Below are 24,527 nucleotides of genomic sequence, written 5' to 3' on the forward strand. Positions count from 1 at the left end.
AGACAGGACACCTGACACAAACTGACCAAAGAGGTATTCCATACACAGCACGTCATGCCCAGGATGTAAGGGAGAGTTTCCTGGAAGGGCTAGGAGACTGTGGGGTTGGTGCTTGGTTGGGCTGGGGGGGCGAGTTATCGGTCGGCTGGTGCTGAGGTGTTGTATTCTCTTCCCTTATTATTTCCTTTATCGTTACTATTATTGGTGGTAGCAGTAGTGATTTGTGTTAGACCTTAGTTACTAAACTGTTCTTATCTCAACCCGTGGGAGTTGCATTCTTTCTGATTCTCCTCTCCGTCCTTCCGGGAATAGGGGAAAGGCAAGAAGGGGGGGAAGTGAGTGAAAAGCTGTCTGGCTGGGGTTAAACCATGACAGGTGAGGATATCTCCTGGGTTTGCCTTGTTGTTGCACTTGGTGTTTGCTTTAGACCGCTTCAGTTCCTTGTTCTCATGACATAAGTTACCCTTCAGTGCAGGGGAACCTGTCTGTTGTCTTTAAAAAGTCAGCCAGAGACCACCTCTGTTTCCTGTTAGACTCTTAAGTGATAAATGGCTATTCCCAGAAGCGTCAGTACAGCGGCCAAGTGGGCTGCTGAGGCAGAAAATAGGACAAGACTTGCAACAATCCTGCTGTTGCTTGAGAAATGAAGAGCATGGGTGGGTTTGTACAGCTGGCACAGGGTGCCCAGAGAAGCTGTGGCTGCCCCATCCCTGGCAGTGCTCAAGGCCAGGTTGGACACAGGGGCTTGGAGCAAGCTGCTCCAGTGGAAGGGGTCCCTGCCCATGGCAGGGGCTGGAGCTGGGTGAGCAGCACAACCTGGGCTGTGATTCTGTGATCTGAGTGGGGCATCCTTGTGTTTGGGTAGAGCTGTGTTTGACTGTCTGAACCTCGTAGCTCTGGAGCATGGCAGGGGGGTCCTGTCCTTCATAGGTGTGGGCGTGCTGGGTGGGTTAGGTGGGGAGACCTGAACGTGATGCTTGTGGGGCACATTTAGCCAGAGACTTCCAGGGTTTAGGCAAGACTTGTCCTAGAGCATGGATACCCTTTACAAACGGGATGTTGTGCTGCCTGTAGGAGCTGGTATCAGCATAACTGAGAGAATCTGGAGACAAGAGCTGGCTGTTGCCTAAAGTGTATTTTCATTTTGTATTCATTTCCTCAAGGAACATGTGTGTTTGTGAGCCACTGAGAGCCCCTTTAGGCACTCCTATATCATTCCAATAGTATCACAGGAAAAGATGTGGTGGAGACCTACATACAGGAAAGATCCAAATCTAAGGCCCTGAAAAAGGCTGCAGTCCTCTCTTTTCTAAAGCTGGACCAGCCTTTTGGTGAAGGAGACCCTTAAGTTCCCATACCGGTGCTTGGTGGCAGGACCAACATGAAGCAGTTCAGCTGCTTCCCTGTGTCTGCAGTGCTGGGTGGGATCAGGGACTGATGCTATCAGGAGGCCTTTACTTGATCTCTTTTCTTTTTCTTCTCTTTAAATGGGGTCCCATGCTGGGTTGGCATCATTCGTGCCTGGCTGCTGCAGCTTGAGCAGTGTTAGCTGGGCAGGGTGCTGCTTGTCCCCATGGCCAGGGCAGAAGGTGAGGATGCAGCTCCTGAGGAGACACAACCCATGCAAAGACCATCCTATTGCTCCAAGGGCCTCTCACCCTGCCTCAGGCTATACACTCCGTGTATCTGTGGTGTCTCAGCCTGCTGATTTGGCTGAGAGTTGTAAAGAAAGGGGAGAGTAATTCCATCCTGGAGCTGCACTTTTGCTGTTTGCCATGCAAGGGAATGTAGGGTAAATCCACCCTGAAGTGGGATTCCTCCTTAGGAGCAGCTGCAGTGCTGTGATCCCTACTCCTGTGCCTGTGGGGAAGGTCGGGGTGCTCCGTGCTGCTTGTGGTGCCCAAGCACATGTGGCTCCAGCTGTGTGGGTACAGGTGGGAGCTGGGATCCATGTCACCTCGGAGACTGGTTCCACGGTGGGCTGTGACTGCCCTGTGACAACAGCTTGGCAATACCGGTTTCTGTTTTGTTCTGCCTCGTGCTGTGTATTGGATTTACTGTCCCAGCTACTTACGGGGATCCACATGGACTGCATCAGGGATCTGGTCTGACCTTTCTAAAGCTGCTTTTGTTCACGTGGCCTTTTTAAGCTGGAAAAATTGCTTAATTTGTCCTTAAACAAGCTGTACTGGCAGATGCTGCGAGGGCTGGAGCAGCTCTGCTCTGGAGCCAGGCTGAGAGAGCTGGGCTGGGGCAGCCTGGACAAGAGAAGGCTCCTGAAGGGGAGACCTTAGAGCAGCTCCAGTGCCTAAAGGGGCTGCAGGAAACCTGGAGAGGGGCTTGGGACAAGGGCCTGTAGGGACAGGCCAAGGGGAATGGCTTGAACCTGCCCGAGGGGAGACTGAGCTGAGCTCTTAGGCAGAAGCTCTTCCCTGTGAGGGTGCTGAGGCGCTGGCACAGGGTGCCCAGAGAAGCTGTGGCTGCCCCATCCCTGGCAGTGCTCAAGGCCAGGTTGGACACAGGGGCTTGGAGCAAGCTGCTCCAGTGGAAGGGGTCCCTGCCCGTGGCAGGGGTTGGGACTGGGTGAGCTTTAAGCTCCCTTCAACCCAAACCAGGCTGGGATTCTATGGTTATAAAAGACACTGCAGGAGGAGAGAAGTATCAGGTTTTTATGGTATAAACAAGAACACTCGTTCATTGTGCTTTTTGACCCTAGGGCTTTATTTTGTTGGTGCTGCTTCTGAAAGATGCTGTCCCCTCCTGCCCTCTACCTTGTGCTGGTGCTGCTGTTGGCATGGTCAGGCAGCCAGACAGATCAGGAAACTGATTCAGTGCAAAGACAACTTAGAGGAAAAGAAGACAAAATGTCTTCTGAAGCAGTAATGTGCAGCATTGCAGCGTAAGCTGGCTGTGTGAGCATGGTCTGGTGAGCGTGGGACGTGCAGGGATGGGGTGGGATTGCCTCTTGGGGTGGCAACATTGGCTTTTGGCAGCTTCAAGCTGTAGCTGTAGCCTGCGGGCTCAGAAAATCACATTGCTGGTTTATGTCCTACTTTTCAACAGCTTCGCAGTGTCCATTGACAATCTGCCCTAAGGGGAACTTCCATTTTGGTGTCAAATGGCAAAGGACACGTAGGCCCTCACAGGGCACTTGCTGCTGCCTCTGTTGCATGTAAATGGTCTGAAAACTGAGCTCTGCGAGTCTGGATTTGTGGAGCTAAAGCATGGAGCTAAAGCATATGTGGTTTGTTCCAGTTCTCAACTCATGTAACCAAACCCTTGGCTGGCGATACAGATTTAGTTTGAAGGAAAACTTGTACCCAGTGAAGCTCATTTAGTTTTGGTCCTATTCCTAACCTTTCTAGGCTGTATTTCCTGTTTTTAGTTGTATAATCACATATTATTTTCTGGATCTTGGGGTGCTTCAGGAACATTTGGGGACCTCAAAGGACATTGTCTTACACTGGCAGTCAGTTATGTCTGGGTAGAGCTTTCGGCCCAACTCAGTGGTCGGGGCTGGGACAAACAAGGACCATACTTGTTCTGCAAGCAGGGTGGAGGTTGTGGCAAAAATGGGTAGGAGAGATGGCAATTAGCCTTTCCTATGGCACTTTACACACACTGTGTAAGCATGCGGGACGTGGAGCTGTTACTCAATTATCTCTTGTTTTTCTTCTCTTTCTCTAGAATCCAGCGACTATCACCCGAATCCTGCTTAGCCATTTCAACTGGGACAAAGAGAAGCTGATGGAGAGGTAAGCAGCACTCGTAGCATGTGGCCGCATTGCACTTGAGACCTGCAGGAGGTGTTTATTACCAGGTTAATGTGAGACTGGATGGCCTCACAGTGTATGGCTCTTGTGTAAGCTCCTTTAGCAGTCTGTTCTGACTAACAGTGACTCCTTGGTTTAGTATTATTCATACCTATTAGGTGTCAGAGAAGTTGTGGAAGTTACTTTCAACAGAGGAAGGGCTGCTTCCAGTTGACACACATACAGGCACAGCATGGTCAAAACAAGCTCTGGAGAAAGGACCAGGTTCCTGTCACCTTGCAGCTGTTCCAGATTTGGGTTCCGTTGCTCTTGTGTGTCATGCTGTGTGTGTATTCCTGACACGTGTGATAGTCTTGCTATGAGTGAACTGTTCGTGGCTAATGAAGGGTACTGGTGAAGTACATCTGCCCTGTTTTCACCTTTGCAGCTCTGGGTTTTCTTTAGCGTGTGTAAATAATGGCTTGAATTTTGCCTCTTCCCCTCATAGCAGAGTGGTTTATGGTTGTTTCTCGTGTTTGATTCCCAGCTCTTGGGGAATGTTACTGCTAAAGATACATTTTATAGTTTGTTATTTCAAAATGGAGGATAAATCCAGCTGAAGTGGTAATGCATTTGGGTATTTCAATACCACTGTTGCTGTTGGAGAGAGTGTGAGGGAGCTGGAGAATTCAGTTTACTTGTAGAAGCTGGGAGGAGAATTAGTCTGGACCAGAAGGAGCAATAAAGGTGGTACAGGTGGTCTGTGCAGGTCTTAACAAATGTTAAGAGACACAGATCATGGAATCACAGAATGGTTTGGGTTGAAGGGACCTTAAAGCTCACTCAGTTCCAACCCCTGCCATGGGCAGGGACCCCTTCCACTGGAGCAGCTTGCTCCAAGCCCCTGTGTCCAACCTGGCCTTGAGCACTGCCAGGGATGGGGCAGCCACAGCTTCTCTGGGCACCCTGTGCCAGCGCCTCAGCACCCTCACAGGGAAGAGCTTCTGCCTAAGAGCTCAGCTCAGTCTCCCCTCAGGCAGGTTCAAGCCATTCCCCTTGGCCTGTCCCTACAGGTCCTTGTCCCCAGCCCCTCTCCAGGTTTCCTGCAGCCCCTTTAGGCACTGGAGCTGCTCTAAGGTCTCCCCTTCAGGAGCCTTCTCTTCTCCAGGCTGCCCCAGCCCAGCTCTCTCAGCCTGGCTCCAGAGCAGAGCTGCTCCAGCCCTCGCAGCATCTCCATGGCCTCCTCTGGCCTCGCTCCAACAGCTCCAGGTCCCTCTTGTGCTGCTGCCCCAGAGCTGGATCAGGGCTGCAGGGGGGGTCTCCCCAGAGCACAGCAGAGGGGCAGGATCCCCTCCCTGAGCTGCTGCTCACGCTCTGGGGGTGCAGTGTAGGACAGATGGCAGTGAGGGCAGTAGGACTCAGTGTCTGGTCGGACTGTTTGGCTTTTGGTCCCTTTTTGCTTTTCCTGGTGCTCAGGTATGAGAAGACATGTGTCTGTGGTCTGTAGAACAGAAACACTTGTTGGTAGTACTTTTGAAATGGCAAAAGCACCCATAGGTGCTCTTTGCTGAGCCCTGCTAGTTCGATACTCCTCCATGCAGCATACAAGTATGAAAGAGCAACAGATATTCAGTCTGGTGGTGCATAGTTTTGGAGTTTAAATACTTCTACTCTGGTTGGATAATGGATTTAGGACACCTGTAGCCCTCTTTGTGTAGCATCTTTGGTTATTGATGATGCTCAGAGGTGTCTTTTATGTTTTATTTGGCCTAATTTGTTGGGTTTTGGTTGTTTTTTTTTTCTGAGGTGATTGTACTTTTTAAAGCTTTCTATTACTTTCTTTTCCCAAGATTGACCTCTTTTAGTTAATGTTGGAAGTATGAACACTTTAAGTTAGAAATGCAGTCACATTGAGGCTATTGAACTTGCACTGCCACTGTTAAGCATTCTGATTTAGTTCCTTCCCTGTAACATAGGTCAGTTCTCTTCTATTGTTTGAGTTTCTTGGGCTGGTTCTTTTGGTCAGGCTAAAGTTCACTCTCCTTGGCTACCTTTGAGATACCTTGACATGAGTGTGCTGAAATGCCACCCCTTCTGTAGGCCTTTCCCTGTCTCACTGGAAGCTTGTTTAAGGCTGTCACCAGTTAAAACAATAAAATGGGGCTGGGAGTCTTTTTGAGAGAGGGGCATCAGCACCTTGATGGCAGGTGTTACTGGGAAGGTTTTCCCAGTTTCCAAGCAGAACACTTTTAAGTACATAATAAATATGTACAGAGTCAACAGGTCAGCATTTACTCCTGCTAAATATTCATTAAAATACTTATCTTAATTCTATAGGACTTTTCTGGTGAGTAACGTAATATCTGACCCTTGCTTGTGCAGACCTATTGTACACAACTCACACTTCTGGTGCTGATTATGTCCTTTTGTGTTAGAAAAACACCAGAACACTCAAGTAGTTGGTGCTGCTTTCTGTCAGTTCTTCACCAAACAGCTTCCACAAAGCCCTTTGCACTGCTCCACTGATGCTCTGCTATGGTAAAGCAGGAGAGAGCTGGCTCTTGGTTCCCAGGAAGGTTCTGTGACTGCTGCAGGAATAGGTGAAGGCAGGAGTGGGAGGTGGGTGCTCGCTTCAGGAGCCAGGATGTGAAACTGTTTGAAATAGTTTGAAATAGTGATGGAACTGGAAATCATGGAATCATGGAATGCTTTGGGTTGAAGGGACCTTAAAGATCTTCTAATTCCACCCCCCTGCCACGGGCAGGGACCCCTTCCACTGGAGCAGCTTGCTCCAAGCCCCTGCGTCCAACCTGGCCTTGAACACTGCCAGGGATGGGGCAGCCACAGCTTCTCTGGGCACCCTGTGCCAGCGCCTCAGCACCCTCACAGGGAAGAGCTTCTGCCTAAGAAGCATCTCCATGGTCTCCTGTGGACATGATGCCATGATGCTTACACATCACCTGTTTTCATTTCCTCTCTTATGTTAAGAGGTTGTTCTCATTTAAACAAACACTACAAGCTGATTAAGCCCAAAATTAGACTTGGTTATTCTTCCATAACTGAGATAACTTTTGAGACTTGCCTGGCTTCGTGCGTGTCCAACAGATCTTAAAGTATCTTTGTGTTAATGCAAAGGAACTGAAAAGCATTGGGAGATGTTCATGGTGAGGAGCAGAGGTAGCTCTAGTCAGGCAATAAAATAACTTTGAGCCCCAGAACATAGGTTTTACTTGAACATAATGCTATCCATTCACTGTCTGCAGTGTATGACCCCAACAACGGCTTTTTTTCCCTGCGTGACTTTCACTTTAAACTATTGAACTACTCTCAAATTCAACTCCACAGTTGCATTTGGCCTCTTACTAACCATTAGGAAGCCTTCCCAGGACATTCCTGTTGTTGCCTGCAGTCTGGGTGTGTTTCATGTTTGCTGAGATGTAATGTTTGGGTGCAATTTTTGGTGCTCGATTTCACACCAAGTCAGAGCTTGAGCTCAGTTGCTTCATGTTGTGTATTTACTGTGTCTGTTTACCCTGAGTCAGCGTGACTGAACAGGCACCGTATCACCCTTTGGCTGTACTAAAGCAGATAAGTGGCCTCTTTTCTGATAAGCGTTGAGTGTGGTGAGACCTGAGCTTGTGTGAGGGAAATTTCCATGTTTTGAACCATGAAAACCCTGTATTGCTGTTTGGGTTTGGTATTGTCATGCATATTTTTAATAAGCAGGTTGTGTCTGTGCCTGCTTTGTCATGGAGTAATTGCATGGTGTTGTGAAGAGGACAGATGTGTTCGAGGTATTTATTCCACTTACAATGAAGTAATAGCCCCAGCTGACAAACTGCCCCATCCCTCTGGTGAAACACGAGTTACTCACCTGTGTCTGAAAGCAGGATTGGTGCGTAGGGTGGGTTTGTTTGCAGGATGCGAGTGGGTAGTGAGGAACAGCTGGGTTCAGCTTCTGATCTGCTGCACGTGTTTTGGAAACTAAAGAGATGAAACAGTGTGCTTCCCTGTGTCTTACAAGCATGGTTAATAGAGGCTGGAGACAACCAGGTATGGATTGATCAGGTAACCTCAGCAATGAGTGAAGGAAGTGCTTTAGCTTTTACTATGGCTGGTAGCATCTGGCCCTCCTGAGGGCAGTTTTGGGAACAAACCTCCTCATGATGAAGAGGCTGAAATGCAGCTCTCCTGCTTTACGTGCCTTCCTCTGCTCACTTCCTAAAAAGAAACGTGTGTCAGCATGTAGCCCAAGGTCTGATTTGATCCCTGGAGGTACAGGCAGAGGTATTGCAGTCCCTTGGATGTGTGTACCTTAGTGGCTGCTTGTCTCCGTTCCCTCTGAGCAGAGAACGGTGCCAGGGTGGCCCTGGTGCCTTTGCTCTAGCCCAGGTTGCCTCTTCCTCTTGCATCCAAGGCTTGACTCTTCTCTGTAGATACCTGGTTGTCTGCTTTCCTTTGGGCAAATAAGTGCTTAAAACTACTCAGCAGAGTCTGAGCAGGTGAGAAGTTGTGTGTGGCAGGCAGGAAGATACCTTTTGGTTTGAGGATGCCTTTTACTGCGAATATACTGATTCTCTGACATTCACAAATGCACTTTCACTAAAGTAAATATCCCAAAGTGTGTAGTAGAAGCTTTTATCCCAGTGAAAACGCTTTTTATCTTTGGTACTCCTTGGAGAGGACTTGATTATGTCTAGAAAATTGTGATCAGGCAGTTACAGCGGGAGGAAATAAAGAAGCTGACAGCTTGATCCCTGTGCCAGAAAGACTGGATGCTATTATGGACTTGGTGTTGGTAAGCAGTGAAGAAATGATAGAACTTGAAAATAACTCACTGGTGTGTCTGTTCATTTGAAAATAGCAGAGAAAACAACTTTGTGATGGAGAGTGAATTTGGCAAAACTAATAAAGCTAGTTGTGGAAGTCAGCTATACTGAGCAGAGTGTAATATTGGTTGACTAGACCATAACATTTCCCAAGTACCGTAAGTGCTGGAACCAGTGAGTATCTACATTGCAAAGAGGGCAGGGGATTTAAAAGGCTGTTAAAGGTGCCCCACTTCTCCCTAAGTGAAAAATAAGGACTGAGCTACCAAGAAGCAGCCATTTAATGGTGAGAACTTGAAGAAAAATCAAAACCCTTGGAGTTGTAAAGGAAGTGAGGAGGGAATTAAAGGATTTTTCTCACACGTTTCACAGCAGAGGTGGTAACATGCAACTATATTATGTGAAATGTGGGGCATTCACTGAGTTCAGCTGTGAGCATGTTGTGTATAGAGCTACCTTGCTCAAAGGGAAGGAGCAGACTAGCTGGAACCTCTTAGTAAGCCCCTTATCAGTTGCTTTTGGGATGAGTGTTTGGTAGTGTTAATGAATGACTTGGCACAAACCTATTTGGAGGCGTTTGGTTCAGAGGAGGATTCAGGCAGGCACCATACAGGAAAAATCCAGGCAGCTGGGAGGATCCTAACAATGGAAGTGGTACAAAGTGTCATGATAGGTCTCATCAACACAGAGATGGAAAAGAATATGGGATGCATTCAGCTGGCTACGATTGCTGGTGTTCGAGTTGTGTCACCGCATTTGTCTTGCACTGTTTTCCTTGCAAGCATCACACACGGCCATTTGGCTGCTTGGGACTGCCCTGAATTCATTTGCTAAAGGTTTCTAGAGATAGCTAATCCTGAAGGCACACAAAATATCCTGGCTGAGTTGAGTCCCTGAGCTAAGGCTGGAGAACAGTGGCAAAGCCTCGTGTATGCTGCAGTGCCAGAATTCACCACCAGCTTCAAAATCCAGTGTCTTGGAAATTAAGGTCCAAAGTATGTGAAACTGCATCAAGAAACCAACGGTGAACTAAACCCTTTTGAATTTAAGACAGGTCTTGCTGGTAGTTCTGTAAGGGAGCTGCTATGGACTTGGGACTTCTGGGGAATACTGCAGGATAAGACGATCTGGCAGGGATGCTTTGGTTAGATGTTGTGTATCGGGCCTAGTCCTGAATCATTGAGACACCCCCAGTAACTTCATTCCCCAACAGAAAGTCCTGGGTTTCTTCTGTCTGTTGATGGACAGCAGGTTCTGTTCCGTTGTTGTTATCAATCTGTCTGGTTTGTGTGAGATTAAATATGTGTCTTGTAAAGACACTAATCTCAGCCTTGCCTTAACTACAAGGGCAGGTGTTTGCTGGGAATGAGTCTGCTGGCCTTCAATCTAAGTCACTGCACCACGATCAAATGTGGGGGGTTTCTAGGGAGGTGCTTTCTTATTTGGATTTAACTTGCTGTTGCTGTGGGGGAATGACTCGATTACGGGGTTTGAATGGGGGATGCATGTACAGAGCAGGTTAGCTGGTTAATGGTCAGACTGGATTAGTTCGCTGCAAGTTGGAGGAAGGTACATGGTGTCTTGATGCTGGGAGGACGATGACCTGCCTGTAACGAGGGTCAAATCTGGTCCTCCTCATCAAGCTGAGGAGCTTTAAGCCAGCCGGTAGCCCAAAGCAGTGTTGGTTTTCTTAAGGGGATATGAAACAGAAAGAAAGTGGTCTTTTGTCTCCTCCCCAACCAATTTTGCATGCTGCTTTCCATGAATACCTGGAATGATATTTTCCTAGGAGGATGTTAAAATAGCTCAGGCTGACTAGAGACAAATGATACTCAAATGGCTCAGGTTTTGGCCCAAGAGATGGAATGTGTAGGCTCTGGGCAGGGTTTTCAGTGAGAAATTGCAGTCTAGTCTTAACTGGAGGTGTGAGTCCACACCTTGCAGCAGTGGTTCCCAAACCATGGAGATGACTGAAGCATGGGAAGGGCAATGCCTCAATGGGAGATGGTGACCATGGGTAAGTGCTTGATCAGCTTAGCTGAGTGTTTGTCTCTGCTGACCCATTTCTGCTTAGATCAGAGGAGGAAATGCCAAAATTAAGTCAGGACCTTTTTGAGACACACTTAATGTAGACTGAGGACATGGAGGGAAGCAGGAAGTACAGCAACTAGGGGCCTGCTGAATCACAGACTGTGACTGACTGCTGCCTCCTGCCTCCTCTTTCATGTTTTAATGATCAGAATATTAGGGAAGAGTGGAAGGCTTAAGCTGAACAGAGAATTGAACTTGGGGGCATCAGGCCTGTGCTTTAAGAAGGGTCCCGATGCCTGTGGATGTTCTTGCTCTAGTTTCCTGGAGTTATAATATAAAGCAGTCACTGTGGAGAATCATGAATTACTTGAAATGCAGCAGAACTATTGAAGGTACCAGCATTTTCAGGAGCATGCAATTCAAGCCAGATCTCTGCAGTGATGTAGGTGTTCAATACCTGCCTCTGTGCTCAGAGCTGTGTAGTGAGGAGTTTGGTGCAAGCAGCAGGGCTGTGAGTCTTTGAAATACCAAAACCAACTTTGTACATTTAAAGCACATTTAACTCCCAAACAGCATTTGAAAACTGACTTAGAGGGCTGCAGTTAACCTCTCATGGTCTTGTGTGTGTCCTGCAGGTACTTCGATGGCAACTTGGAGAAGCTCTTTGCAGAGTGTCATGTAATTAATCCAAGTAAAAAGTCTCGAACGCGCCAGATGAACACCAGGTCATCAGCCCAGGATATGCCTTGTCAGATCTGCTACCTGAATTACCCCAACTCGGTGAGTACCTGGCCAGTGAGTCCCCACACTGCTGCCAGAAAACATTTTGGGTGCATGTCTACAAGGCCGTCTCCACCAGTATTTTAAGAAAGCCTTTGAAATGAAGCTCAGATTTCACTTCTTTTGTTCATTAAATCCTCTAATTGGTAGTATATGCCTTAAAACATGATGCTCAAGGTTGTTTTTTAATGCTATAAACTTTGTGTTGTGTGCTGCAGGTGATCCAAGTGTGGTCACCCCACCACGTTATCTAGTGCTTTAGTGTTCCCTTTAGTTCTTATGATGTGTTTCTAAAACAGATCTCAAACAGTAGTAGTTTACCCCACATGGGATTGTATTTCAAGTGAAACGATTATCCCTTCTTATAAAAGTAGTAAATAATGTTACCAGGTAATCAAGCTAGGAAGCCTAGAGTAAAACTGAGGAGGAGCAGAAATAACATCTATGAGGTTGTGCAGTTTGGAATACAAAACCAATATGGGTATCTTTGGATCTCTCTCTTTGGATCTCTCTTGTGTTTGTACAATACCTTCTTCATCAGAGAAGATGAGGGTAGAAGGACTTGCTGGGGCTCTAAATGAAGAATTTCAGTTTCTGGTGAGATGGGTGATGAGGATTCTTTGGTTCTGTAGCTGTTAACACACACTGTACTTTCCCATGCACTAATGGGAGGACCAGGCGTCTGCTGCCTTTTGTACAGGCGAGCAGCTTGCCTTGGCTTTCCAGGGGCAGGACATCATGATGGGAGATCCTGGCAGAAAATGAGATGAGTGGAAAAGTTCATCTGTGGCTGTGCCAAAAGGCAGGGCGCTGACATGCAGGAGGAATTCTTCCTTTGTTGGAACCTACTGTTCCTGGTGGAGCTGTCCTGACCCTCCCCTGTAACACTTTAAGGTCTGCCTGACCTTTAAAGCAACCCTTACATAAGATTCCACTTGTGCTCTGGGTGTGTTTTATGAGCTTGCTTTTCAGCAAGAATGGAAACCATTATGACCTTTAGGGTTTATGAGTGGCCCTGTATCAAGTGCTGTAGCCCTTCCCTTGCTCTGGAGCAGGCAGAGGAGAGGAAAGCCCAGTTTCAGGCTGCCAGGGTTCTCAATGTTAAGACCACTATTGATTTGAGCCAGAAGACTTTGTGTGTCTTCTTCTGCAGCTTGTGTGCACTGACTTCCTTTTTTTGGAGAGCACGTGCAATGGAGAATTGTTTCTTGCTTTGTATAAAGAGGTGCTTTGAAAAAGAAAGATGAGCTTGAGAATTTTGTTTGGGGAGCAAATATGGGAGGAGACATCTTGAGCACCTGAATGCCCATCCCAAGGAAAATCCTCTTGAAAAATTCAAATCCCGATTTTGGAGAATCCCAGACTGCTTTGGGTTGGGAGAGACCTTCAAGCTCATTCAGCTCCAACCCCTGCCACAGGCAGGGACCCCTTCCACTGGAGCAGCTTGCTCCAAGCCCCTGTGTCCAACCTGGCCTTGAACACTGCCAGGGATGGGGCAGCCACAGCTTCTCTGGGCACCCTGTGCCAGCGCCTCAGCACCCTCTTAATACGTTGTTCTTCCCTTTAGAAGGTTCTCTTGGAAACTTAAAACTTAGGTTTCACTTTCTTAATGTATTCTCATCTTTTTACCCTAGGTGCTGGGTGGCAGGAACGTGCCCCGTGCTCAGAGCTGAGGGGCAGGAACGTGCCCCGTGCTCGAGCTGAGGGTCACCTCCTCTGCCTGGGGTGCATGTGCTGCTGGGCAGAACTGCACAAAGCACACTGATGCCTTTGGTGTGTCAGTCAGACAGCACGTTGAAAATAGCACTGGGCCAGCTGTGAGAAGAGCAGTTTCATAGCTGGAGCAGGGAGATGCTGCAGTGAGCAGGGGCATCGTTGGTGCTCAGTCGAGGCACAGCAGAGGGGATCCTTGTTTTGCTGGCATTCATCAATGTTGGAGCATTAGGGAAACTAATATTTATTACTTCTTCTGTAAGAGGCCAGCATCTGTAGTGTCTGTGTCTAAGGTGACCTTCTGGTTTGAAATCTGTTTTGAATCTGCGTTGGCCAGTGTGAATTACAAATTCTACAGTAAGTTATGCTCAGTCCCTAACCTAAAACCTCAGCTTTTAAACCCTCTTGCAGTGGTCAGCCTGTTCCCCCCCCCCCCGAAAAACCTGTATTTCCATTCTCCAAGAGGCCCTTTCATCTATGGAAATCTCAGACTCTGGAGCTGTGCCTGTTAAGGAATGTTAGTGTACAACTGTCACAGGAATGCAAGAGTCTCGACTCTTCACCCTCCTGTAGGGTCATTGCAGGTGGTGTTTATCTGCCTTTTGAAGCGCTTACAAGGGAAATACAGGGTAACCTCCAAAGACCTGTGTTTGGAAGTTTTGGGAAGCACCTGCCAGCCAAGGCATTGGTGCTCTCCTTGAGCCTGCATCCTGATAGCTGGACACTGAAGGGAGAACTCTTAGTCCCTCTGTGTCACCATGAACCAGTATCAAGCTCCATCTGTTTTATGTGAAACCCATGTTGGTGAGGATGGGAACTGGGAGGGTCATGGCTTTGCCTCCCTCCTCCCTTCCATCTTGCCCTTCTGGTCCCGTCTGAGAGCAAAGTTGGGGTGTTCAGGGTACGTTGTACTGTTGTCCAAGCCATGTGTTTGTTCTGAGGTTGACTTAGTCTGTCAGTGCTGCTGCTGAGTGAGGCTGTCATGGCAAATACATCTTGGAGCAGCCGATACCTTCTTTGATCACTTGGATGATACTGGAAGAGCAGGGACAGGTATGGAATGTCAACATGCTGCTGCTAGGATCAACTGTAGTCATAGAATGGTTTGGGTTGGAAGAGACCTTCAAAGCTCATCCAGTTCTAACCCCCTGCAATGAGCAGGGATATCTTCAACTAGATTATGTTGCCCAGAACCACATCCAGCCTGGCCTTGAGTGTCTCCAGAGATGGGGCATCCACCATCTCTCTGGGCAACCTGTGCCGGTGTTTTACCCTCAGTGTAAGGAATTTCTTCCTCATATCCAGCCTGAATCTCCTCCTTCAGTTTAAAACCATCACCCCTCATCCCATCACAGCAGACCCTACAGAAAGTCTCTTCCCGTGTTTCTTGCAGGCCCCTTTTAAGTACTGAAAGGCCACAATAAGGTCTCCCTGGAGCCTTCTCTGGGCTGAACAACCCCAACTCTCTCAGCCTTTCTTCACAGCAGAGCTGCTCCAGCCCTCAGAGCATTTCTGTGGCCCTTCTCTGGACCCTCTCTAGCACCTGCCTTTGCAGGGAGAGCAGGTGATGGGTTATGGATCCAGTGAGAACAGAGCTGTTGCTGCGGCAATGCACTGTTCCATGTGATGCTTTAATGCGACCTTTGTGCTCGCTCCCTTGACATCTACTGTCAGCTTAGCCAAAAATAATTGGGAACTCCCTCAAAGTAAAGAGTTGACAGAGAGCTCTGAATTCTTTGCAGCCTGGGAGAAAGCTTGGTGCCTGCCTTGTATATGGGCATTTAGGTAAGGTTTTCATTGCCTGAAATAACCTGTAGGATGCATTCTTACCTGTGTTCTTCAGTGCTTCCTTGTGTGCGCTTGCTGCAGCAGTATTTAGGTTCATTAAGTGATGATCCCCTCACCTGCACTTTCTTCCCATCATGGGGAAAAGTCAGTGCTGTCTTCAGGGTCATAGAATCATTGAATCCCAGGTTGGAAGGAACGTCAAGGATCATCTGGTCCAACATTTCTAGGCAGAGCATGGTTGCATGCTCTCGGCATCCTTAAACGTGCAGATGTCCGGGCTTTTTTACCATAACTCTGCAAGTGCTGGGGGTGTCACTTGGCCACAGCAGCATCTCTGGAGCATGAGGTGCCTTGTTAGCTGACTCGGCAATGGATTGGAAGGTTTTTTGTCAGCTTTAGTGTACCTGGGCATCCCACAGCTGTCAGCATTCCCTGCTTGAGCTCTCTGGCAGGCTGTGGGGGTGACAGGCAGAGTCAAGCTGCTGGCTGCAGCACCACAGCATGTTTCCAAGCCTCATGTCCAAACAGTGATGGCAGGAGCACCAGATGGGTGTGATCCACAAAAGGGTGAGGCAGTGGGAAGAATATACCAACAAGCACCTTCCCTGTGTGATCCCAGTGCTGCAGCAGCAAAGGAGGAGCGTGCCCAGCTGATACGCCAGTGTTGGATGAATGTGCGGTGGCTGTAACATTGAGCATGTAATGGTCAAGGAGGTAGTTTGGGAAGAACACTAATCTCCTCTTAAAATGGGCTCTCTCCTTAATTATCAGCATCTCGCTGCTGTTTGGGTCTGTTCCATGGAGGGTACCAGGTTTCTCCTGTTTGTGGAGTTTCAGACAAGTTGATGGTATCTCAGGGTGGGGCTCTTGTTTTATCTTCTTGGTTGAGAATAAGGTGGTTTGAAAAGCTATATTGAAAGACTATTGTTTGTCCTTGCCCCTGGCTCTGAGTATAAAGTAACTTCATTTCAGTCTTCTCTCAGCAGTGTTTGCTTCTCCACGCCTTGTGTAACCGTTCAGTCCCAGATGGTATCTTAACATACTGTGTCGGTGATAACATACACAGATGAAGCTGTCCTTGTTGCTGTCTGCAGCAAGCTAATCAGTAGTGAATTTCAGTTAGTAATTTACACCTGCCCATCAGGATCTTTAGTGCCTTCATCTGAGGAGCATCTGAGATTCAGGGGGCAGTTCACCAGGCATGGTGGCAAATGCGATGTGTGTGCATTGAAAGCATAGGTGCACACAAACCTCCCTGTGGCTGTTCAGTGCTCACCCAGTTAAGCAGACTACTCACTGATCACTTAGTTTCCTGTACAACAGGGAGTAAATCGGTGCCTGTGCATAGCTGGTGTGTGTATTCTGGGTCTCTTGGGTGGCACCCACATGTGACAGCAGGCCAAGTGGAAAAACAAGGAGGAAAGAAGAGTCTGTATCATCTTATAACCATGACCTGTTTGTGGCGTTGCATTTACTTCACCCATTTGCAAGAGTAAAATAGGGGAGAGCTGTCCTGTGTTCCATATGTACTCTTAAAACAAGGACCAGCTTAAAAGGGCAGGCAGGAAACGTCAGCCACACCTTTCCTTGCTGCTAGGGTTGGGATTAAAGTCTGGCTATGAAATCATGACTGAAGTTGCCTTGGCAATGTTCTGTAGTGGTGAGGAACTAAAATAAATAGTAGCATCTCAAGTTTGGTGTGGGGGTGAGATGTGATAAACGGCTCAGCTTGAGAAGGATGAAGATCCAGTGCATCCACTAGCTAGCCATCCACTGTCTTGTGTTCTCTGTCCTTGCAGTACTTCACTGGCCTAGAGTGTGGACACAAGTTCTGTATGCAGTGCTGGAGTGAATATTTAACTACCAAAATAATGGAGGAAGGCATGGGACAGGTAAACTGACTTATTTCTGGAAACCCTGCGTATTGGAGACGAAGGGGAAAGAAAGGGGGGGAATTCTTTCCTCACTAAAATGCCAAAACCACCCAAAATGAAACAAAAAACCAGCAAAATCATGAAGTAAAGCTTTGGGGGCTACAGCCTTTGCCACTGGTGAAGCTGGAGGGAGCTACATGGTGTCAGCACAGGCATCTGCTCTGGGTGGGAGGAATCGTGCTGTGCACAGTGGCACATCTGGGATGTGATGATAGAGCCAGTGTGCTATTTTTGCTGTGGATTTGAGTAAAATCTGTTGCCTTGGTATTCTTTGTGATGCAAAACCAGGATAAACTGATTCTTTTGTGACCTTTCTGTGTGTTGGTTGTTTGTTTTTTTTTTCCAGACCATTTCATGCCCTGCTCATGGCTGTGATATCTTAGTTGATGACAATACAGTTATGTAAGTATGATGAGTTGCTGCCTCTTGGCTTTCCTCTCTGTTTCCATTTTACTATTCATGTACTATTCAAATGTACTGACTTAAGATAAACCCTGCATTAAGGTAGCAGAGAGGTTGATCATGACCTGTCTGTTTTGATACCAGCCTGTCTCTTAGCTTCTGTCCAGCTAAAAGCCCATGCCACGGTACTTGGAGAAAAGACTCGTTGGCCAGTTTGGTCAGCATGACAGCAGAATAAGCACCAGGCCGACTCCCCAAACCCTGTTTAACTGCTTTGTGCATTTTCCTTTCCTTTGATTTATGTAGGAATTTAAGACTTCCTACCGAGGTCAACCCACTGGTTCCCCAAGTCCTGTAGCTGTAGTTAATATGTGAGTCAGAGGAAATAAGTCCTGCATACAGCCTGATGGAGGGTGTGTTTTATGCCCTCTGATAGAAAGCAGTTCACCCTTGAACATAAGATTTGATTAAGCTGGTATGTCAGCCTGTGTCACTGGGCTTATTAAGTTGTCCAGCTGTAGGATGACAGCTCGTACATGGCAAAGCCCTGAATTCCATGAGCTTCCTTCTCTTCTGTAATGGGTGGTGTTATTGCATGAGTAATATCCTTCATCATTCTCAACCTTGATTAAGTTCATTTTAATTCTTCATGCTAAAAAGCATCTAAATAGAAGCTTACTCTGCTACCTTATTCTTCCCTTCTTGAAGCCTGACTCACTCATTGATATTAATTTGCTGTGTTTCTATCAGTTGCTTTCAGACCAGCCCCTCTGTGTTAGTGGCTCTGTTAGTCACAGCGTGTGGGCTGCATAGAAGTGGAAGTAGCTGAAATATTTTTGTGCCCTGTGGAGGGGTGGTTTGTGGAGTCCAGAAGGTGGAAACTGAACTGAAGTTGGCTTAATACCTGGAGTGGCTTGATGGAGGTTTTAGTTTAGCAGAGCCTGATCTGGACTGGTGGTGTCAGACACTGAGCAGGAAATCCCTGCAGTGATTTGTTGACTGCAGCAGTTCAGATGGTGCACGTGAAGTGGTGGGATGGTTGGAGCCTGTGGTAGTGCCAATAGCAAGGAAAGGGTGGAAGAAGTGAGCAGCGTTGCCTTCTGTTGCTATGGCTTCTGAGTATCCTTCACAGCTTTTAGAGCACAAACCCCATGACACTTGGGTAACTCTTCACCTCAAACTATGCGCCTTTTCCTGGTCTGCAGGGGACACCTGGAATGTCTGGGGAGGGAGGTGCAGTTTTTTGTGAAAGCCTAATGTTTTCCTTTAAAACCAGCTGTGGCCATCGTAGGAAACGGCATGAATAAATACAAGTAAACCCAACTGGAATCCGCACCCCCTCCCATCTCCTTGATTATTCTCTATTTTAGGTCTCTTTTTACAAGTCTCCAGCTCTAGGCTTCCAAGCTAAGGCAATGTGTAATGTAAAGACACATCAGTTTCTTCATCTATGAGAAAATCAAAGTAGATAGGCCAAGGAATTCATTTGCTCCCCTCTCAGCACTTGCCTTCAGTAAGGCAGTACATCTCCAAGCTGAGTCATCTCCTTAGGAGTCCAGACTTAGCCCAAATTCATATGACTTCCCTGGATTTGTGAGTATTCCCCTATCTTACTGTCCATTTCCTTTGTTCCTGTTGGGCTTAAGTAGGAAGGTTGAAGTCAGGGTCCCTTTCAGTTCCTTCAAGACCTTCAGATGGGCTGAAGCTAATCTGCCTCTATCCCTTGGTCACCTTTGCTAATGCTGCAGGTAATTGCTTTAACCTACATGCAGAGCTGATTTCATGAATGAGCAAGGCAGGTTCCTTCTTTACCAGCACATCTAATGGCTGCTGCTCGTGCATGGCAGCACTGTGGTACTACCCTCTGAGAACACCCCACTCCCCGGGAATGGATGGGGTTTGGGCTCCCATATGGAAGTCATATGGAATGTTGCTGTGTTTTTGTCTTCCTTTGCATAGTTCCATCGTTCATCAATAGTCCCACTGCTGCTGCATCACGTCAGAACATAGCAGGGTTTTGAAGTAATTCCTGTGGGAAGCTCTTTGGCCTCTTACTTGATGTGCATTTTGCTGATGACACTGACTGGTGTCTTCGAGGAGTCTGCATTATCAGAATGGAAAATAAATGTAAAATGTATGGGTTGATGCAGGGTTTCTGTCATCTTTGGAAGAGTTTTTGAGATTCGGTAGTTCTGAGCTACCAGAAGATGTCAAGGGTTCAGGTTATTTTGCAAGCACTTTGCTTTCCAGCCTGGATTCTTTGGTGAGGTTGCTTTTATATAGCTTGGCTCACAGGGGAACATACCCCAGAATATGTTTTGTGGGTGCTGGGAATGGGTTTGATCTGTGAATTTGTCCAGTTTTATTCATTGTTTGTCAAAAGATGATAATATTCAGAGCAAAGTTCTTGAAGTTCTTGACGTGAGGGGTGCTATGGAAGTGCTGTTGAACATAGAGCATAGAATGGTTTAGGTTGGAAAGGACCTTAAAGCTCATCCAGTTCCAGCCCCTGCCATGGGCAGGGACCCCTTCCACTAGAGCAGCTTGCTCCAAGCCCCTGTGTCCAGCCTGGGACATCAGATTGTGTACTCCATGTGCTCCAGTTACTTGTGATGTTACTCTTCACTGAAACTCCATCTCCTGATACTTGCATGCAATACAATAAAGCTTTAAAGTGAGATGTGTTATGTCTGGAAGCCCAGGTACAGAGTGAGAAAGTGACATTTCTAATGCATAATCCCAGTTCAGATTGTTCTTTCATTCTTCAAGGAGTTTCACTCCAGAATCGCAGGCTTGTGGTGGACACGGGCCTGATGAGATGCTTTGTCAACTGATGTGTTTTGTTTTAGCATGGGAAGTTGCCTGCCACCTGCTACGTTTATGTAATAACCAGCTCAGGGCTTGGTAAGGAGCAACCCAGGCTGCTAAGGGCTTGGATTTATGCTGTGTTGCATCATCACATGCACTGCTCTTCAGTGGACGTTGCTGTGGTCACATAAGGAGGACACTTGATGTTTGGCTGCACCCTGCAATGGTTAACTTCATAATTGCAGTATTTATCCATGATATGGCCTATATAAAGCTCTATTCCACGGTCTGATTTAAAACAAATACCAAAAAGTGCATATTAGTCCAGCTTTATATCTATATATATGCAGAAGACACTTGAAAGACATGTATACATGTGCCCTGCAATACATAAAGTGTTTTGAATGTATCTAGGCTGGGCAGTATGCAGGTTCCAGCTGGGTTGGTGTGTTCAGGAGATAAGTGGTCACCATGCTCTTGAAGCATTCCTGTCAGCCTAGTTAATACTATAAATTAAACACAATATTTGTAGTGTTCATAGTAATATATAATCCAACAACTGAAGAGAGAACAGGTAACTACAGAAAAGTACCTGCAGCGTAGAGGGAGGAATCAAAACCATTTGTCTGTCTTAACTTACTGGCTGTGTATGGGCGAAAAATGAGTTTTCTACTACAATAATTGTTCTGTCTTCCTTTCCACAGGCGCCTGATCACAGATTCCAAGGTTAAATTAAAGTACCAGCATTTAATAACCAATAGTTTTGTAGAGGTGAGTTTTCATTTCCCATTTTAGGCTTCTGGGTTGTCTTTCTTCGGTGTATATACCAAAGCAGAGAATTGAGGCTTGTTTATAACTGTCGAGCAAGGTTTTTGCATAGTCTCTAATCAAGTGTGACAAGTCAGAGGCTTTGCAGGGGTTATTTTATAGCCCTTATAGTTTAGGTGTAGTTATAGGAAAATATAAATGTGATTTGGAGGACAAAAGACACAGAGATAGAGCAAACACTTGTTGATAGAGAGAATGCAAGAGCTGTGCAAAATACAGGTTCTGAGGAGTCTTGAATCCTACCTGAGGTACTTCAGCTTGAAACCCAGGAACCACTGTTGTGGCCAAGACCATGCCTTAACATTTGCCAGTTGAAGTAAAGCTGCAGAATTGCTTTAGCAAAATACTAACAGCTTTGCAACCTCAAAATCAACTTGGAGAAAGGTGCTTTGGAAGAAAGACATTCCCACTGCCCCAGTTGTGTGTGTTCAGCTTCACCGTGGAGTGACTGATGTAAGTTGTTGTAAGGCTGTTGAGTGGTTACTGGGTTCAAGCTTTCACTCCTGGTTTGAGGTGATATATGCAGTGGTTTGGGGGTTTTGAAATGGAATGGAGCTGGGCATGTGTTGTAGATGAAGGCTGACAGTAGTCTAGCAATGCAGACCCATGTCAGGCTGCAGTACTGCAGGGACACGTGAGGAGGTGGTGTTAAGGGGTGCTGGAAAGCAGCGCTTGGGAAAAAACTGAGTGTGCTTGGTTTGTGAGCAGTTGCAGAAGGCTCCGGCAGTGGTGGAGCAGAGCTGGCAGTTGCAGACAGATGCTTTTTTCAATAGAACACTTCAGAGCTTCATATTCTTCAAGCATTTTCTATGGGTGAGCTACAGGGTCAGCGGAAGTGTTTGTATTCCTCATAAGAGGCCATTTGACAGTGAAGGGTTGACGATCATATTCCTGCTTTCTTTCAGTAGAAAGCAAGTAAATGTATAGACTGAGATGACAGCAGTTTATTGCAGAGGCCTGGTAAGACAGGAAGGAGTGTGAGTGAAGGCACGGTTGGAAGGATGAAAAGGGATAAAGGGCAGGAAGTGTCCTTTGGAGCATCTTTTTCCTCTTATGGTTGGTTTCTTTTTGCTTTATTCCATAGTGTAATCGACTGTTAAAATGGTGTCCTGCCCCAGATTGCCACCACGTTGTTAAAGTCCAATATCCTGATGCTAAACCTGTTCGCTGCAAATGTGGACGTCAGTTTTGGTAAGAAGGGGTTGGGAGGGAGCTTAAAGCCCATCCATTTCCAACCCCTGCCATGGGCAGGGACCCCTTCCACTGGAGCAGCTTGCTTCAAGTCCCTGTGTCCAACCTGCCCTTGAACACTGCCATGGATGGGGCAGCTACCATACTGCTCTGAAATGGCTGTTGAGGGAACTGAGGGTTGGGGTGAGGGGCTGACATGTATATTAATTCCCTAAAACAGGCTTGCTCTTTTAGCAGAACAACCCTGAAGAAAACTTGCACGCTCTTAACCTGGTTAAATAAAAGTGTAAGCATCTGTCCTGTTGCTTATTTTCCCTTTTTTTCACTTACAGCTTTAACTGTGGTGAAAACTGGCACGATCCTGTTAAATGCAAGGTGAGCCCATCAGAGTTCTTGTCTAAATGCATGACTTGGAAAAGTTGAAGGTTAATTTACGTGCAAGGTGTAGAAATGAAGCACAAGCTTTGTGGCTGCTCAGTGAGAAGTGTGCTAGTTCACCTGGTTAGATCAGAGTGTGAGCAGAATCAGTGCAATCCTCCCGGATGCCTTGGAGCTGGTGAAGGAGCAGAGCCTCAGCCAGATGGGGAAGTGTCTGGAGGAGGAGGCTGCTGCAGCTTCCCTTGATAACAAGCATTCCTGTACTGGCATTTCTGTAGATGTAGGCTTGTGGTTTGCCCTGCTGAAGGAATTAATTTGGTCCTGGGACCTGCTGTCATGAAGTGAGCTCTGGAACTGTTTGTGGAGCTGCTGAAAGCTGCAATCAGACCTGTGATCCCATGGCTTGTGCAGAGCACAGGGCAGCCATGTTTCACGCCTTGGGGACAGAGCAGACTGTTCCTAGTGACAAAATCTCCTCTGGGGAGAGAGGAGGGAAACCTCACCAGAGGTTTAACATTGTTTAGCTGGATATTGTAGAGTCCCATGGGAAGTTTCTGTTGATTTAAGACCTACAGACTCAATGCAGAAGGGGTTGTGCTCATCAGTTGTGCTTGCTGGGTCAGGAAGGTGCTGCAGGAAATGCCTGCAGCTAAATCAGTTGCTGTTTGCATGGCTTTCCAGCACCAACACCCCCATACTCCCATCTGGTATGTGCACCTTACCTCAATGTAAGCAGCTGTCTTGGGGACATTCACTGTTCCTCTGTTTAAATGTAACTCTCCTCTTTCTTTGCTTTTCTACCAGTGGTTAAAGAAATGGATTAAGAAGTGTGACGATGACAGTGAAACTTCCAATTGGATTGCAGCGAACACAAAGGTGGGGGATTTCCCATATTTTACATAGACTTATCAGATGGAAAGGACAGCCCAGTTCCTCTGTACTGGGTTTATTTTTTTCTGTCGCATGTTAAAATCAAGCCTTGAAATCCACAGTACACCAAAGTACTCTTGTCTGAAGAGCAAATAGGTTTTACTGCCTTGAGCCAGGTGAGGTTCTTTGGGCTGAGTGGAGTTTGCTCCTGTAAGAAGGAGCTGATTGGAAACCCAAAGGAAGCTCAAGTTTGAAGTCTTGGGCTCCTGTCTGGCACTGATGGCTTCCCTTAGCGAATGTGTGCCTCACTCCAAGCGTGTGGAGCACGTTCACACCACCCATTGCTTCATTTGGCTGTGATAATTTACATCTGCCTTCCGATCCCCTGGGTTGGCCCCTTGAGGAGTTGTTCATTTCCGCTGGGCAGGATTCCAGATGGAGACTGGCACAACAGCTGGGAAGATTTTGTTATGTAAATGCCTTCCTTGTAGCTCACCCAACTTTGCCTGAAACTTCAGCATTTGGGAGGGATTAAAACAAAGGCTGGCATGGGGACCACAAAACACAAGCAGCAGATACTGTCAGGGGGTCAGGAGCTCAGGAGCTGACCTGTGTCTCCTGTCTGTGAAGCCGGGAGGGTGGTAGAAGGTGGGGAGGGTGTGAGGAAATGGCTGCTTTGTTTTCTTAGCTCTCTTGTGTAACTGGTTAATGGTATTGTTTGCAGCAGTGGCTGCTGCTTTCTGGGACTGGCTGTGGTTTCCATCGGGCTGGAATGTTGCATTCTGGTGGAAGCAGAAACACCCATCGTGCAGAAACACAGTTAAAATCAGGCTGAAGTTGTGCAGTCTCAGCTGCTGCTTTCTGTTTCGGGGGCTTAGACTTGTGTGGTCCCTGCCTGGAGGCTGACTGTTGCTCAACACAGTGAACTTGGCTTGTTCTGAGGTGGCTGACTGACAATGTCTTGTGGCTCCAGAGCTGAACTGGAGTTGTTCAAAGCTTGCGTGGTCTTCAGGTATTGCTTGGTGTTAAATGTGATGAAGAATAGCTGGATTGCTTGGAGAGGGATGAACTTTAGCTTTGGATATTGCGTATTTGGGATGTCAGAATGGTCACAGCCTTGCTTTGCCTGTGACAAAGCCCTTGGCAGCCAGGTAAGGAGCTGCTGCCGCTCCTCAGGGGAGTGATACTGGTCATGGCCTTAGGGCTCCCCATCTTCTACTTGC

At 47.1% G+C, this 24,527-nt stretch overlaps 1 protein-coding gene across 1 annotated transcript in view; it reads left to right on the forward strand.

The window, feature by feature from the left end:
* ARIH1 (ariadne RBR E3 ubiquitin protein ligase 1) overlaps window positions 1-24,527 on the forward strand; it is a 60,597-nt gene that overhangs the window by 21,835 nt on the left and 14,235 nt on the right. Inside the window, exons 2-9 of the mRNA XM_061349943.1 lie at window positions 3,688-3,755; window positions 11,248-11,392; window positions 16,693-16,785; window positions 17,174-17,229; window positions 20,742-20,808; window positions 21,950-22,056; window positions 22,389-22,431; window positions 23,239-23,310. Coding sequence (XP_061205927.1) covers window positions 3,688-3,755; window positions 11,248-11,392; window positions 16,693-16,785; window positions 17,174-17,229; window positions 20,742-20,808; window positions 21,950-22,056; window positions 22,389-22,431; window positions 23,239-23,310 — 651 coding nt within the window. The remainder of the gene's footprint in view (window positions 1-3,687; window positions 3,756-11,247; window positions 11,393-16,692; window positions 16,786-17,173; window positions 17,230-20,741; window positions 20,809-21,949; window positions 22,057-22,388; window positions 22,432-23,238; window positions 23,311-24,527) is intronic.

The sequence above is a fragment of the Neopsephotus bourkii genome, unplaced genomic scaffold, assembly GCF_033783945.1.
Source record: "Neopsephotus bourkii isolate Nb327-2 ecotype Australia unplaced genomic scaffold, CSIRO-AGI_Nbou_v1 NB_463, whole genome shotgun sequence".
Taxonomy (NCBI): Eukaryota; Metazoa; Chordata; class Aves; order Psittaciformes; family Psittacidae; genus Neopsephotus; species Neopsephotus bourkii.